This window comes from Thermobia domestica, chromosome 13, assembly GCF_964235325.1.
Source record: "Thermobia domestica chromosome 13, izTheDome1.hap1.1, whole genome shotgun sequence".
Taxonomy (NCBI): domain Eukaryota; kingdom Metazoa; phylum Arthropoda; class Insecta; order Zygentoma; family Lepismatidae; genus Thermobia; species Thermobia domestica.
This window is the reverse complement of record NC_137466.1, coordinates 194,308,678-194,320,853: the sequence shown is the minus strand read 5'-3', so window position 1 is coordinate 194,320,853 and position 12,176 is coordinate 194,308,678. Positions and strand designations below refer to the sequence as shown.

Genomic DNA, 12,176 nt, shown 5'->3' with positions numbered 1-12,176 from the left:
TGTTTTGGGACTCTGCGCAATTAAAACGTGTTTTCAAGATTGATCAGTTATCTGCCATTTGAAATCAGCTCTGCCGTCTGTTTTTTTCTTCTTTAATTTAAAAAAAAAGAGAGAGAGAAATATTTTTCTTTTACAAAATGTGTTGAGAAGAATCTTGTGTAAGAAGTTATATTTCTCGTTTCTGTTGCGAACATTTTTTTCTTTTACTAAAGATACGAAACTAAAAACAGAGATAACAGAAAATAACATTAACGACACTGCACAGTAGAAAATGGTTGTGTTAATTCAACTCAATTTTAACAGGGCAGTGGTTCCAGCTTGACTACCACTGTGCGGTGTTAGTTCAACACAGACCCCGCGGTGTTGGCGTTTAACACAGAGAATGTGTTACGTCTTTAACACACAACCGGTATTGAGCGGTGTTAAATTCGGATCTGTGTTAGTATTTTCGGTGTTGATTCGACACCATGTCAAAGTCAGTAGTGTGGAGAAAAGTGTTGAGTGTTACTTGTGGCGGTGTTGCACCAACACGAAGAAAGTAACACCGTGTGTAGTGTGCTAATTATTTTATGTTAATATTACACCATGTCAAGTATCAATATAACACAGTCCCTGTGTTACTTTAACATCATTTTCTTATTATTTCAACACAAAATCTGTGTCATAATTCAAATTCAAAGCCGTATAAGTAACACCGTTTTGGTGTTAATTCAACACTTCCTGTGTTAAAATTCAAGGTTAGACCACTAGATTAACACCGTTTTTGGTGTTAGTTCCACTCCACTTCTGTGTTACTACGACACCTATTTCGGTGTTGAAATAACTCCGTGTGTGGTGTTGATGTAACCATTTTTCTGTATTGGAAAACCATGTGTGTGCACGCTTACGCTTACCGAAGGTTCTAATTTTAAAATAAGAATAGTAAAATACAGAATTGGATGCTATAGAAAATACTAACTAACTGCGACACAACTATGAACCCGTTTTCGTAGAATTTACAAATTAATTTCTTTACAAATCGAAAAAATATTGAAAAATCATTTGTGATTACTAGTAACATTAATTTTAAATCACCATGTAAATGTAATTCTATGACACGAACTATTGTAAAGGTGTTTACTTTTATCAGTTCTGCATTTAGACCTAGTATTTACATTGCTAGCACTATTTATGAAACAGGAATCAGCTGTCTCTACTTTTGACACTGTGTGAATTATTAGCGAGGGTAGTGGTATACGTAGAACTTCGTGAAGGAAAGGGCAGAAGAATCATTTCGAATTTTGCTTGGTAGAAATAGCAGATGCTCACAAACAACGTGCGATTGGGAAGATTCGCTTTTTACTCGGCAAGAACGCAGCAGAAACTTATGATTAGGCAAACAACTTACAAAGAACATGTTCACACATGTGAGTTAAGGTAAGCGTTTTGCCGATGTCGACTAAGTCAAGCACAATATCACAACGTCGCAAGTAGGTATCAAAGAGACCGAATTTAAAAGGTACTTCCCAGGGGCGGTTTTAGGATTTTAATTTTGAGTAGGCCGGTTCCCTCGCTTATGGATACCTATACACATTTGATTGATTAATGAAAGTAGGAAATTACTTTTACAGTAATGGTTGATGTTATTTGTTAAATAATTATCCACCATTAATATAAATATTTGAAAATATATTTACTCTTTATTGTATCTTTTAGCGTTTATATATTTTTTTAAAATTTTGGGATAGGCCCGTGCCTACCTGGCCTACCCGCTAAAGCAGCCACTGGTACTTCCTACAATAGAATGAACGTTTGATTAAGTGCATTAGTGTTAATGGAGAGTACTTTGAGGATGATTAAAGTTGTATTAAAGAAATAATGTTTTTATCAATAAATTCCGGGTTATTTTGGGGGTGCCCTCGTATATATAGGCGAAGAAGGAGCCAAATAGGCCACTAGATCGCCAGTAGATACATATAGGCCCAGGCTTAAGCCTACTCAGTCTATACGTCTATGTTAATGGGAGCAGATCATAGTTTAAATCGCAATATTGTGCTGAGATTCAAACTATGGCCATTTTTGGATTTCTTTTCCTTGTGTATGAAATTCTTCAAATAGTAATCCACGCCTACTATATATCGGAAACTGAAATAACGTCTCAAAGAGTTTTGTATTTTCCTTCCTATACGAATTACGAAATAAAACCCAATTGATTACAATTTCAAAAGTATTTCTACGCATTACATTCTTGTTTCACTTCCGATCAATATTTCCAACTACCGAACTCACAAGATAACGTTCGAACTCACAGATGAAAGAAAGAAAATAAATATGGCTTACTTATTAGAATGACGCTAAAGGGCCTTATAAGAACGTAATGTTAATATGTACTTTCGCTACTCCACACGATATCTCATGAACGAAAAATATTTTTTTGAATTCTTTATTATTATTATTATTATTATTATTATTATTATTATTATTATTATTATTATTATTATTATTATTAGCTAGAGTCAGTAAATTAACATCTTCACGCTTAGCGGTAACTTTTTAACTTACTGTATAGTTTAAAATCAATAACGTTCGCCTAGCTTCTATGCAACCTGTACAGCAGCAAAGGTTTGTTGGTTGCCTATGACAAAAGGCTATGTAACTTTAGTGTGATCTACAGTCTCTCTTCCAGAGTTCATTTACTTCCGAAGCTTCAGATCCAGTTATCATATGATCAAACTCAGAAAAAAAAACTATTAGAGGCAAGTTGGCTAGGATATGACCTTTGAAGGTACCTTCCCAGAAATTACCTGGTAGATCTGTCTGTGTCTTGAAAAATTAAGTCATGTTCGCCGGCTACAGGGGTCAAATTCGGGGCTCTGAAGACTATGAAACAAGAGCATTTAATAACTTATTTATTCCCACTAATACTTGAACTCATGTTACAACGTTTATATTGTAGCATACCTATTAGCACGCATCGTTGTTGGGTCTTAATTCAGAACTTTGATTAAAAGAGAGGAAAAAAAGTTCTTAATCCATTCCCCGGTATTTATCCTCTACTGTTGTAACCAAGAAGTAATTGGGGTTGCATAAATGCACGGCGTTACCCAGTGGTATTCTGATTTTTTAACAACCAGTTATAGAATATAGATAGAGAGAGAGAGATTTTTCTTTTTTAAGTTTTACGTCCCACGTTTATGCCGGTTAGGCTAAAGAAGACGATCATGATTAGAAATGAATGAAAATGGTGGAATGACGAAAGTAGAAGGAAACAGAAGAACCCGAGGAAACCTAACCACACTGTTTGTCCACCACAAAGCTCACTTACTGCGAGGTGGGATCTAACCAAGGACCCCATGCACCAAATATGAACGCTCTACCACAGAGCCACCGCGGTCCGCGTAAATGTCTTTTGAGATCGTAAAGTTGTGTACGTGGAAATCCACAATTCGCAAAATTGCGATTAAATCCAAGTGTGGAGTTTTCTACACGTGTTGCAAAGAAAGCGTAGTGTAATTTTCTAGAGGGGTTGTGATCAAATCCTAGCGTGAAATTTTCTAGGACGATTGTAATCAATCCCTAGAGTAAAGTTTTCTAGGAAGGTTGCGATCAAACTAGTGTATATTTTTCTAGTATGGTTGCGTTCACACCTAAGTGCGTATAGTTTTCTAGAAGAGTTGCGATCAAACCCTTGTATGTAATGTTTTGGAAAGATTGCGATCAACGTCTAATATGTAGTTTTCTAGCAAAATTGCAATCAAATAGACATGTGTAATTTTCTAAGAGGGTTTGATCCTAGCTTAGTGTAGAGTTTTCTAGGACGATGGCGATCAAACCCTCGTGTGTAGTATTCTAGGAGGATTTCAGTCAAACCATGCGGTGTAACTTTCTAGGAGGGTTGTGATCAAACCTCAGTGAAGAATTTTCTAGGAGGGTTACGATTAAAACCTAGTGTGTAGTTTTCTGGTAGGATTGGAATAAATACTCTAGGGTGCATAGTTTTCTAGGAAGGTTCCACGCGAACCCTAGGGTGCAGTTTTCTAGGAGGATTGTGATCAAATCCTAGTATGAAGTTTTCTAGGAGGATTTTGATCAAACCGTATGGAGTAACTTTCTAGTAGGGTTGCAATTAAAAACTATCGTGTATAGTTTTCTAGGAAGGTTCAGATCGAACTCTAGTGTGCAGTTTTGTATGGGAGGATTGTGTTCAAACCCTAGTATGGAATTTTGTCGTAGCGTTACAATCACACCCTAGAGTAGAGTTTTCTACGAGGATTGTGATCCAACTCATAAAAGAAATAAAGGTAAAATGAGAATAGTTGTGTGGTCATTTTGTGGTACGGTGAGCGATGTGTCGGTTTTCGAGGTATCATTGCACTGATTGTAGAAGAATCAGCACCTACTCAGCTAAAATTCACTGAGTCAGCTTTGAAGAAGGGGTGAAAGGAATCATTTCGAAAATTGAGTCATTAAAGTTTTAGGAGACAGTAAAAACCGGGAAAACCCCATATGTTCGTTGCAATTAATAAATACAATATATGTATTCATTTTAGGTAGTGACTGTATCACGATGACAGTGTATCCTAGCAGATCTCGAAATCCTGTTGTCCGGTGAAAGATAAGTTATTAAGTATACCGAGTTTTTGAGCTTGGAGTATAATATCTAGTAGTTAATAGGAAGGTAAATGAAGATCTTACAAGTTATGTTATTATCATGAGTAACGAATAAATTATGGAAATAATAGGTTATGAAATGGTCTATTAAAGAAAATTTTGATAAGGATAAACTGAAATGAATCATTTACACGAGTTTGGGAATTTGTTAAACTTTTGTTCACGTAATCTTTTCAGACTTTCCGCCTGTAATACGGTAGAAGGAAGTCGGAACTTTAATAAAAGTATTAGTAATAATAATAAACTAAATATCATTTCGTCACCACTTTCTTTTGATGTCGTAGTGGCTCCGTAGTCACTAACGCTCTCATCTTTGGTACGAGCAGTCCCGAGTTCGATTCTCGTGGGGATACTCGGTCGCAAATTGTAAAAGCTTTTTTCAAGCTAGCCATCCGAAGTGAGGTTTTCCTGGATTTTTCTCATTCACACCAGGCAAATGGTGGTATGGTACATAACATACAGGTTCCAGGTCGCTTCCTTCCTTACCTTTGCTCCGGTAGTGTAATCGCCGAGGGGCGTCATCCCTCATACGTACATCATACATGTTTTGCAAAAATATATATATATTTACACCCTTGTTACATCTGGCAACACTGTGTGGCTCTTAGTGTATGCTTCCTAGTTTAAAAATATATGCATGAACAAGGATTGATTTTGGTATAACCATTATTTGTGTATCACTTCAGGTTCAAAAGTTCTACTATCCCAAACTCCGGGTTGCGTTGTATATTGGACACCCTGTACTAATTAATGTTATAGTTATAATTTATGTTTGTGATGTTTTCATCCATCATTTGTCATGTTGTCATTCATCTGTGATATTTTCAAAGTCTTCAGTGTTTGTGATATTTTCAATTCTCTTTTAAGTGAAACGTACTTTCTAAAGAGTTCCCTCGTGGCTAAATAGCTATCGATTACCAAAGAGTCATGTTCAAGTCCTGGTGGGAGAGCTCATGTGGTTTGAATTTCACAGGCCCAAAAGGAACATTAAACTCAAAATAAGCCGAATGCTATTTTAACAGAATATGTTTCTCTACATATTACAGTACAATCGTAGTTTTTTTCGCTCAGAATAATTTTGTTTGGTTTTTACTACAGTCTGTGAAATAAGTTTCCCAGTGAGATTATCAACCTCTGTAAACACACTGAAAAAGAAAGTAATAAAGTAAAAAAAAAATGTGACTAGTCCAACATTACACCGTTACGAGTGCACTTTCTTCTTCCCTCCCCCCCCCCCAAATCTGAATTCTTACTTAATAGCTTTAAAGTATTCTTTTCTCTCGTATTTGAGAAAAACTTTTTTTCCGTAATTATATCATTTTCTCTCACGAATAATCATTTTAGAAACTTAATACAAAAATATATGTACTGCCACAAAGAACTGAACCCAATCCCACGCACATCAAAGAAACTCTTGCTAAACTTTTGAGTACAACAGAAACAAATAATTAGTTACCGCTCTTAAACCTTAAAACTACTGTATTACCAATTAAATATGTTACAACAATACTAAAAGTGTAATAAAATCTTTAAGTTTAACGTCCCACGATTATGTTTTTTAGGGTAAGGGAGACGATGATTAAAGCAAAAAAATGAAATCTTTAAGTTTAACGTCCCACGCTTATGCCGGTTAGGCTAAAGGAGACGGTGATGATGAGTAATGAGTGAAATGATGGAATGAAGAAAGTGGGAGGAAACGAGAGAACCCCGAGAAAACTCACGAGCACGGTGTTTATCCATCACAAAGTCCAGACGGCGCGAGCTGGGATCGAACCAGGGACCGGAGGTGAACGCTCTACCACTGAACCACCGCGCCCCCGATGATTAAAACAAGTGAATGATGATGGAAGAATTGGTGGAATGAGAAAGTGGGAGGAAACGGGAGTATACCCCAAGAAAACCCACAATGTTGTCCACCACAATCTTAGTTGGCCCGGAAATCGAACCAGGGACCTCACACACCAGAGGTAAGGGCTCTACCACTGAGTCAGTGTGCCCCCCCTAAAAGTATAATATATCTTAATATACCAAAAGAAAAAAAATACATTCAATGAAGATAATCTTAAACTTTAAAAAAATATTTTAAAAAGGCGCTAAAATTAAATATAAATTCATTTTTACAATGATTAAATGCAAGTCTCTTAGTAAAAACCCTACACGTTTGGTTTGGAATTACTGACTTAATACATCACTAACAAATTCTGCGTAAGTAGAGTCTAATTAATGTGACAATTACAGTTAATTAACTCATTAGAGTGAAGATGATCAACTCACCTTTTCCCATTCTCGCACGAGATCTGGCGCGGCAGACACTCGGGTTGACGGCACGATTATGAACGAAGCTCTTCGTTCGCACGATTAGTTAAACAACAAACGAACATCCGGCAGCCCTGGTAAAAAGAAAGACCATATCTACCACGGCATAGTAAATTGACCACAGATGTGCGCCTGCGCATATTATCAGACCACGGCAGGAGTAAAATAACGTTATGCATTTGTCACTTTTTTTGTAGCATGCTTCAGCAAGGATGCCAAGCCCGTGATCTTATCACCAAAGTCCACGATTTTATTGTTTTCTTCCCATTATTTTTTGATAAAAAACGATTTCAAAATTAATTAATTAATTAATTATGCTATAGAGATATCATAAAATATATTTTTATTAGATAAATTAATTACGTGTGTGGAAGATAGATAACTTATTTTGGGATGTTATGTCAATAGAATACTGCATAAATATATTAATTAAAATTCAATTATTTCGAATCATTTGGCTTATAATTAGCTGCTCATCTCCAAATGGCCTTGGTATTAAAAGTGCTGAATTTAGGTGTGCACATAAGATAAAAGATTACTAAATTTATGGTACTGGCGAGAAATATTTTGATTGTCTTGGATTTGACTCAAAAGAGGGTCATATCTATAGGCAGGGCCGTATTTATGCATGGGTCGACGGAAAATTTCCTCGAATCAAAATAGTTATATCAATAGGCAGGACACTATCTATGCATGGGCCAACATGGCCATGCCCTCGGCGGAAAATTTCCTTGACTCAAAATAGTGTCACAACTATAGATGGGAAAGGCCATATTTACGCATGGCTACACATGGGCCATGCCTTTGTCGGCAAATTTCTTCGGCTCAAAATAGTCATATCTATAGACAAGGCCGTGTTTACGCATGAGTCAACATGGGCGACAAATTTCTCTCGTATCACTTTTTTTTTTTTTTTTTAATACTGCAGTTCTGAAAATTCCAGAAACTTCTTATGCACGCGTATATGGATATAATACGGGATTTTTAAATTTTGTTTTTACATATTGTTGCATTTATATATTTTTACATATTATATTATTCATTGGGGGCCCGTGTTGGATCAATGGTGGAGCACTCGCCTCTACCCTGTGAAGTTCCTGGTTCAATCCCAGATCCCGCCAGCTGGGCTTTGTGGTGGGCAGAAACAGTGTGCGTGGATTTTCTCGGGGTTCTCCCGTTTACCTCTACTTATGCCGTTCCACGATTGTCATTCATTTCATCACCGTGGGACACAAATATATTATTTTATTAATTGCATATATTTTACTTGTATCCAGTTCTACGTAATATTGAGTATTCACTCAATTGTTTTAAATTTCTTATACAAGTATGTATTGAGATTCAGTAGGCGTCATATTTTTTATGACCCGTGACGACAAAAATATTAAATAGCAGCCAAGGGCGCCGAGCCCCCCCCCCCCCAAAAGGTAATGTGGGCCCCCTCATTGTATTTGCGAATATACAATGTTTGGCATAATTTTACTGCAATTTGTCTTAAAAATCCTCATATATATGCCGTCTACATCTGAATGCCCCCCCCCCAAATTTACAAAGAAATCGGCGCCCTTGATAGCAGCCCTGGCTATAGGTGTAACTAGAGATGGCCAGGAGGGGCCAGTGTACTCCTAAAATGTCGTTACTCCCTCACTTCCCGCCCCTGATTTCTTTTATTGGATGGCTATAATGTGATAAATTCATTGTAGTTTACGAAAAGCAATTTTGTGTTTTTGATACTGGCTCTACTTTGTCCTCCTCCTTCCTAGTGGCGGATCTACGACGGGGCTAGGGCGTCTAGGCCTCCCAGGTTTTTAAGTGACAAAAACAACTGAAGCTATTATTTATATATTCTTGAAAATTTATAATGAACTCATGAAATACCTATCGTAGTCTGGGCCCTGGCTGCCTTCCTGTTTTACCTACTAGCTTCGCCACTACTTCTCCTCCTCTTTGCATCTTTTCTGCTTTCTGCATACAGCTTTGAAACCTATATATCGTAAAGTTTCTGTTACACTATGATGAAAAAAAATGAAATGAAATCTTTGTTTTACGTCCCATGGTTATGCCAGTTAGGCTAAAGGAGACGGTGATGATGAGAGATGAATGAAAATATGGAATGAAGAAAGTGGGGGGAAACGAGAGAACCCCGAGAAAACCCACGAGTGCGGTGTTTGTCCACCACAAAGTCCACGCGGCGCGAGCTGGGATCGAACCAGGGACCCCAAGCACCAGAGGTGAACGATCTACCACTGAGCTACCACGCCCCCCTACACTATGATGATGATGTGTGTGGATTCTCAAACTGTGAATTTCAAATTCGGAGATAAAAGAGACGACGAGGACACCGCTATTAACTTGCCAAGTACAATGCAAGGGTAATGGATGTAGGGGGGTTCAGAATTAGTGTTTTCCACGAGACAAGACGAGACTGAGAGACAGGAGACAAGACAAACCACTTTGAAAAGAAAAAAGTTATACTTTTTGAGATGGGATAGTACTTTCGCGACACCTTTTCGTGACTAGGCAAACTTAAATCTCGTCTCAGCATCAATACGAATCAGAATGTTAATTCTCATTCAAAAAAATCTGGGCTACGCAACTTGATATAAATGGTCATTTTCTGATAACTGTAAGTAGAAATTCCTAAATAAATATCTGAACTGAACTAAGACAATCCATATTTGTTTGATTTAATTCCAACTGTAGATGTAAGTAGAGGGATAGTCAAAGAGAAGTGGCTGGCCAGGTTTATTGAACAAGACCAAGGATATCACCAGAATTTTGAAATCTTTGAGTTTAACATTCCACGTTTATGCCCATTAGGCTAACAAGGAAAGAGAGGGAGATTATATATCGAAGTGGAAAGTGGTTTATATGAAAAAAAGTGTTGTTCTAGGACCACCCGCAGAGTCCAGACGGTGTCCAACTCAAAAATTACAAATGGGTAAGGAAGTCAAGTAGCATATCGTTGGAAAGCCGTTGGGAACAAGTCTCGACTCTCTAAAATTACCTTGTGCAAAATGGCGGCCGGTCAAAATGTCAGCAAAAACGTCATTATAAAGTCTATGGTCACCCTTTTAAATCTGAAATGGTGAGATAGATGTCAAAACAGGAAAACACGTGTCTCATCATTTCAAAAGTATAATGAATGAAAGTAAAAAATATTTGTCCCAGGGTCCTCCGCAGGGTCCATAGACTTCTGCTGACATTTTGATCGGCCGCCATTTTGCAAGGGTAATTTTAGAGAGTCGAGACTTGTTCCGTCTTCTTGCATTTCCCAACAGCTTCCCAACGATATGCTACTTGCCCCTCTTACCATTTGAAATTTTTGAGTTGGACCCCGCCGGGTGGCCCTAGGACAACACTTTTTGCTTTGATACATTGTACTTTTAAAATGATTAAACACGTATTTTCCTGTTTTGGTTTCTGTCTCACCGTTTGCAATTTCTAGGGGTGGCAACGTACTTTCTGGATATCCTGTATATTCATATAACTAACACAGTATATGCAGTAGGAAAAATTGTATTACAGTTTCGTAATAAGCATCATTAATGCTTTCGATTGGTATCACCTTCCATTTCGACATATAATCTCTCTGTCTTCTCTCGTAAGGAAGGCGATGATTAAAGCAAGTGAATGATAATGGAATAATTGGTGAAATGAGAAAGTGGGAGGAAACGGGAACGTCCAGAGAAAACCGACGAGCATGATGTTGTTCACCACAATAGCAACAGATCTTTTGAAGTTACTTTCAATTCTCAAAAGTAAGAGGTCATGGCCTCAATTAGCACAATCTAGTAACGCCAATAGTAGGTTCCATAGTTTTGGAGCTATGGACCTTTAAAGTTCATTTTTCATGTTATCGGCAGCCTATAACTTCGAAAGGAAGCATTTGTGCACGCACGTTTATCTATACTTTTCGTCTTATTTTGGTGTCAGGAATCATCTCACAAAAGTTGTCGGTGTTATTTTGAAACACCCTGTATAACTTTATGGCCTATGGAACCTGGAGGTTAAATGTCGCGTTCACAAAACCTCTCTATTGATTTCTGTTCTCAGCCAAATGGATCCAGTTTCCACTTTGTATTCCTATTTCTGCAAGACCTATCTTAATATTGTCCTCTTATCTGCGCCTAGGTCTTCCTAATGGTCGTTTTCCGATTGGTCTTCCAGTTAAGACTTTGAAAGCGTTCCTACTTTCTTCCATCCTGGCTAAATGATCTGCCCACCTGAGCCTCCTAGACTTGATGATTCTAACAATGTTTGGTAAACCCAGTGGCGGCGATAAGGGCCCCGTAGACCCCGCGGCGCGGGGGGCCCTAGAAATACGCTAACCAAGGCACCTTTTACACGTCATTTAGCCTATAATTTTAATGCATTTTGAAAGTGTTTCTCCACAGCCTATAACTAATTCTAACAGTTTCACTAAATTAAATAATGAAGTAATCATTAAAATTAAATAATAAGGTATGAGTGTGAACATGAATGTCAGGTTGATCTTTGCGATTTTCCAAAGATTTTATTTTTCAGTGTAACATTTGCATATTGAAATGTTTTGTAGGTAGAGACAAATAGCAGCTCGGGCGTGTATTTTCCCTTTCACCAATTTTATTATAAAATTTCTAACTACAATGTCTTTAATTTTCAAAGAGTAATTAATAGTGTATTTTCTCCTAATTGACCAGATGAAGGAGATTGGTGTTTTGCTGGTGCCCCTTCAGCTCATGGCGGCATTCAGAACACTTGCTGGGTTATAGGTGAGATTTATGGGAAACCCCCTCAGTTTACGGCAGCCTCGCGAGATTTTTAGTTGTAGTTAGGATCACTAGTCCAGTGTGACATAGGGCTTAGGAAAAATGTACCCCTAGTCCAGTGCGAATTAGGAGCAGGTAATGGTTAGTCGGTCAGTGGTCAAACTGATGCCGGGTTCCTCCGTAGTCCTCTTTTATTTGTCCTCTTCAGGTGGTTCGTCCTCATTCGGATCCTTTCAAGTGGTCCGTCTCCTTTCGGTTTCCTTCGTGTCTTCCTCTTTAGTGTATCGTCTGCTTTTGTAAATAATCGCACGTGTCGTTATAACATGTGCTTTTGTTGTAATGCGGGAATCCTTACAATATTATTTATATTAGTCTATTATGCCATATTTTCGTTATCGTGTATCTTAGACTACAATTATCGTGTATTACAATAAATTATAACGTATTTCAATAAATTAT

General features: G+C 37.6%; 1 protein-coding gene across 2 annotated transcripts in view; it reads right to left on the bottom strand.

The window, feature by feature from the left end:
* Positions 1–12,176, bottom strand: part of LOC145668913 (aquaporin AQPAn.G-like) — a 179,553-nt gene that overhangs the window by 65,087 nt on the left and 102,290 nt on the right. The window contains exon 1 of one of the 2 annotated variants that reach the window (XM_081737195.1): positions 6,925–7,077. The exons of the other annotated variant lie outside the window; for it this stretch is intronic. Within the exon in view, the coding sequence (XP_081593321.1) occupies positions 6,925–6,934 (10 nt within the window). The 5' untranslated portion in view covers positions 6,935–7,077. Of the gene's footprint in view, positions 1–6,924; positions 7,078–12,176 lie in introns of those variants that run through there. 2 annotated transcript variants of the gene reach the window in all.